The 3,716-nt window shown below is 41.2% G+C and overlaps 1 protein-coding gene across 1 annotated transcript; it reads right to left on the bottom strand.

The window, feature by feature from the left end:
- Positions 1-2,126: 2,126 nt before the first annotated feature.
- LOC142441280 (olfactory receptor 2G3-like) lies at positions 2,127-3,062 on the bottom strand. The gene has a single exon (XM_075543320.1). The coding sequence runs from the start codon at positions 3,060-3,062 to the stop codon at positions 2,127-2,129; it is 936 nt and encodes a 311-aa protein (XP_075399435.1).
- Positions 3,063-3,716: the final 654 nt, after the last annotated feature.

The following is a 3,716-nucleotide window of genomic DNA, read 5'->3' as shown; positions in this document are numbered from 1 at the left end:
AAGAGAGCAGAATTATCTGCCTTGGTATTGACAATACTCTTGGTTAGGACCTGGAATTGAAATAAGGAGGGCTGATAAAATCTTACAGCCTCTATTTTGTGGGAAGAACACTCATGAGCATCGTTTTCAGGAACTTGGTCATAGAAACAAGCTCTATTTCTGTGTCTTGAATCTCTTGTATGTATCTATATCTGTGTATACGCATCCTACTTATGGTCTCCATTTTGGAATAGAATCACTGCATCCAATTCAGAAATCGTATTCCAAATTCCACAAGGAGGTATGCACACACATGTAGCCTAGATGTAATTATGTTATACCTACATCACCAGTCTTAGCTAGACGAAGTCACTGGCATTCGTAGTCATTGGCCCTGACCACAGATGCACACTGTTTCATTGAATCTCTCAATTGCAATGACAGACAATTTGAAAGAGAACCTGTGCATTACTTTGTTTCAGGTTAGGGGAACATCATGCATTTTAAATCATCTCATGCAAAGCTAAGGATGATTTTTAAGCTTTCCCCTGGAAACTGTTTATAAGGATGAATTCTATCATTAGGCCCTTGTATGCCAGTTAGTGGGATGTAGCACACAGCGATCAGCTTTAAGTAACCACAATCTTGGTCAGGATATCAAGTGCAGGAGTAATATAGGACTAGGAGGGACATGCTAAGTGAAAGAAGTGGGGACTGAATGACTTTAAGTAATCTACTTTGTGGAAGGAGTGTCTTAAAAGAACCTGTGTAGGAGGTATAATAAAGTCAATACAAATCTCATTAAAAACATCTTGGTAGAAGCCCACTAGCCTGTGTGACCAGAGCTGAAGAAGGGACCATCTATCAGACATCAAAGAAGAAATAAATCATATCATCGGGTGCAAACCTTCACAATATGATCCCTGAAGAAAAATGTGTGCATAATCAAATGTGGTAAAGAAAACTGATGGTGCCTGCGTATCAGAAGATATAGAATCTGGTGTCTTAAATGCTTGAAGATAAACAAGCGGCCATCTAGCTCAGAAGCAAGATTTCCCACATGGAAGAAATACACCAGCCTGTGTGACCACGTGGTGTTGAAGGGATCAGGTATCAGGCATCAAAGACCAAAAATAACATATCATTGTAATTGAGAGGGAGTGCAGAACGGAGACCCAATCTGTAGGCACTGGACGCCCCCTTACAGAAGGGTCATTGGGAGGAGATGAGTCAGTCACGGTGCAGTGTAGCAGCGATGAAATATACAACTTTCCTCTAGTTCTTAAATACTTCCTCCCCCCAATTCTAACTTACAATTCTACCTTACAACCATGATCCCAATTCTACCTTACAAATCTGGCTAGACCAGAGGGTGTACATTGGTACAGATAGGAACTTGAAACACACGAATCCAAGACAGATGATCCTTCAGGACTAGTGGTGAGGGTGGTGATACCATGAGGGTGGAGGGAAGGTGGGGTATAAAGGGGGAAGTGATTACAAAGATCTACATATAATCTCCTCCATGGAGGATGGACAACAGAAAAGTGGGTGAAACGAGATGTCAGACACCATAAGATATAACAAAATAACAATAATTTATAAATTATAAAGGGTTCATGAGGGAGTTGGGAGTGGGTAGCAAGGGGGAAACATGAGGAGCTGATATCAAGGGCTCAATTAGAAAGCAAATGTTTTGAGGATGATGATGGCAACACATGAACAAATGTGCTTGACCCAATCGATATAGGTGGGTTGTGCTAAGAGTTGTATAAGCCATCAATAAAATGATTTAAAAAAACCAGAAAAAAATCTTGTTTTTAAATCAACTTTTCTGGGAGGCTGCCAGCAATTTGAAAAAGATGTCATAATTTCTTCTGCAGAGGCACAAACATTGGTGCTTGTTCTGTGTACTGAAAACAGCATTTGGTAAGAGTAAAGAATGTATGAAAAAGCTCTATGGGAGATTTCAGAGGATAATATTTTCTGGATGAGTTTCCCTAAACTTCGGCATGGTTGATGAGGAGATATATGCCATCTTTCCCTGTGGCTCTTGGGAACTCATTTGGAAGCACAAAATTATTGATCTTCATTGAAGATTTGTATGCTATGTTCAAAGAATCAAGATTCAATCATGTTTATATATGTTAGGATTTTAACCCCCTCTGGGATTGGAGGATCCTCCTCAATGCTTGTTTCACATCCTTGTTTCTCAAGGTATAGATTAGTGGATTCAGCAGAGGGGTGATAACAACATAGCAGAAAGACATGAATTTGGCTTGAGTACTGTTGGCAGGGGGCTGAAGATACATGTAGATGGCAGGTCCATAGTACATGATGATAACGACCATGTGAGAACTACAGGTGCCGAAGGCTTTGCGCCTTCCTTCAGCTGAAGGTAACTTCAATATAGCCCTGACAATGAAGGTGTAGGAAATCAGCACCAAAAATGGAGCAACCAGTACAAAGGGAATGGCTCCTACAGTTAAGCACAGATCATTAGCAGTGGTGTCTTCACAAGCTAGTTTGATCAGCTCAGGCACCTCACAGAAGAAGTGGTTTAGGGTATGATGACCACAGCGGTGAAGTTGGAGAGTGAGAGTGGCTTGGATCAGAGAATTCACTAAGCCAGTGGACCAGGCTGCTACTGCCAGCTGTATACACACGTGGGAGCGCATGATAAGTGTATACTGGAGTGGTCGGCAGATGGCCACATAGCGATCGTAGGCCATCACTGCCAGCAGAGCGCATTCCGTGCATCCTGTCCAGTGGAAGAGATAGGCTTGTGTCATACAACTCCAGTAAGCAATCGTTTTTTTTGGTCCCCAGAGATTGAACAGCAGCTGGGGCACAATGGTTATGGTGACACAGAGGTCCAGGACAGAGAGATTGTCTAGGAAGAAGTACATAGGAGTTTGGAGCTTGGAATCCATCAGGGTAAGAAGGATGATGGCGCTGTTTCCTATCAGCGTTAGAATGCAACAGACTAGAACAATTCCAAAGAGGGGCACCTCCAGCCACGGGTGATCCGAGAAACCCAACAAGACAAATGCATTTGCGAAACTCATATTTTCTCCTTCCATGGCCTGTATCTGATGTGTAGCTGCAACAAAAGAAGCACACTGTGGATGAATTCTGTTGCAATATTTCTAACAATCGTGTTGGTGAGATACTTGAAATCATCAGGAGTTTTCTGAAAAGGACACTTGTTTACATAAATGTCTTAGTACTTGCTATTGAACTAGGGATAAAGATGGAATAGTCTACACATGATGATGTTTTCTCTGTGGATTCCAATCATTTAGACCAATCATGTATATGAAGATCTCTGTACATTATCTCTCTTGCTTCCTCTCTCTCTCTCTCTCTCTCTCTCTCTCTCTCTTCTCTAACTACTCAATCTCTCAAGTCTGTTTGTTATATAGTGCTGCATGGTGCATCCAGAATCTAGCGTGCTCTCTATCACTTTGCTCTAGACTAAGTCATTTAACTTCTCTGGTTTCAATGTTCTTTAAAAAAATTGGGAAAAAAGGGTCTTTATATGAATTCCAATAATTCCTTGAAATTTAAAATTAATTTTATATCTATCTATCTATTTCCTTCACTTCCCATCTGTCATATGGTCAGGACTATGGGTTAAAAACAAAACAAAAACAAAGCCAAACCTGTTGCCATTGAGTCAATTCCAGCTCATACAGATGCTTACTCCAAAGCTGTCATAGCAAAGGAAGCCGGTC

The sequence above is a fragment of the Tenrec ecaudatus genome, chromosome 2, assembly GCF_050624435.1.
Source record: "Tenrec ecaudatus isolate mTenEca1 chromosome 2, mTenEca1.hap1, whole genome shotgun sequence".
NCBI classification, from domain to species: domain Eukaryota; kingdom Metazoa; phylum Chordata; class Mammalia; order Afrosoricida; family Tenrecidae; genus Tenrec; species Tenrec ecaudatus.
Note: the sequence above shows the minus strand (reverse complement) of the source record. Positions and strands in the feature narration are given on the sequence as shown.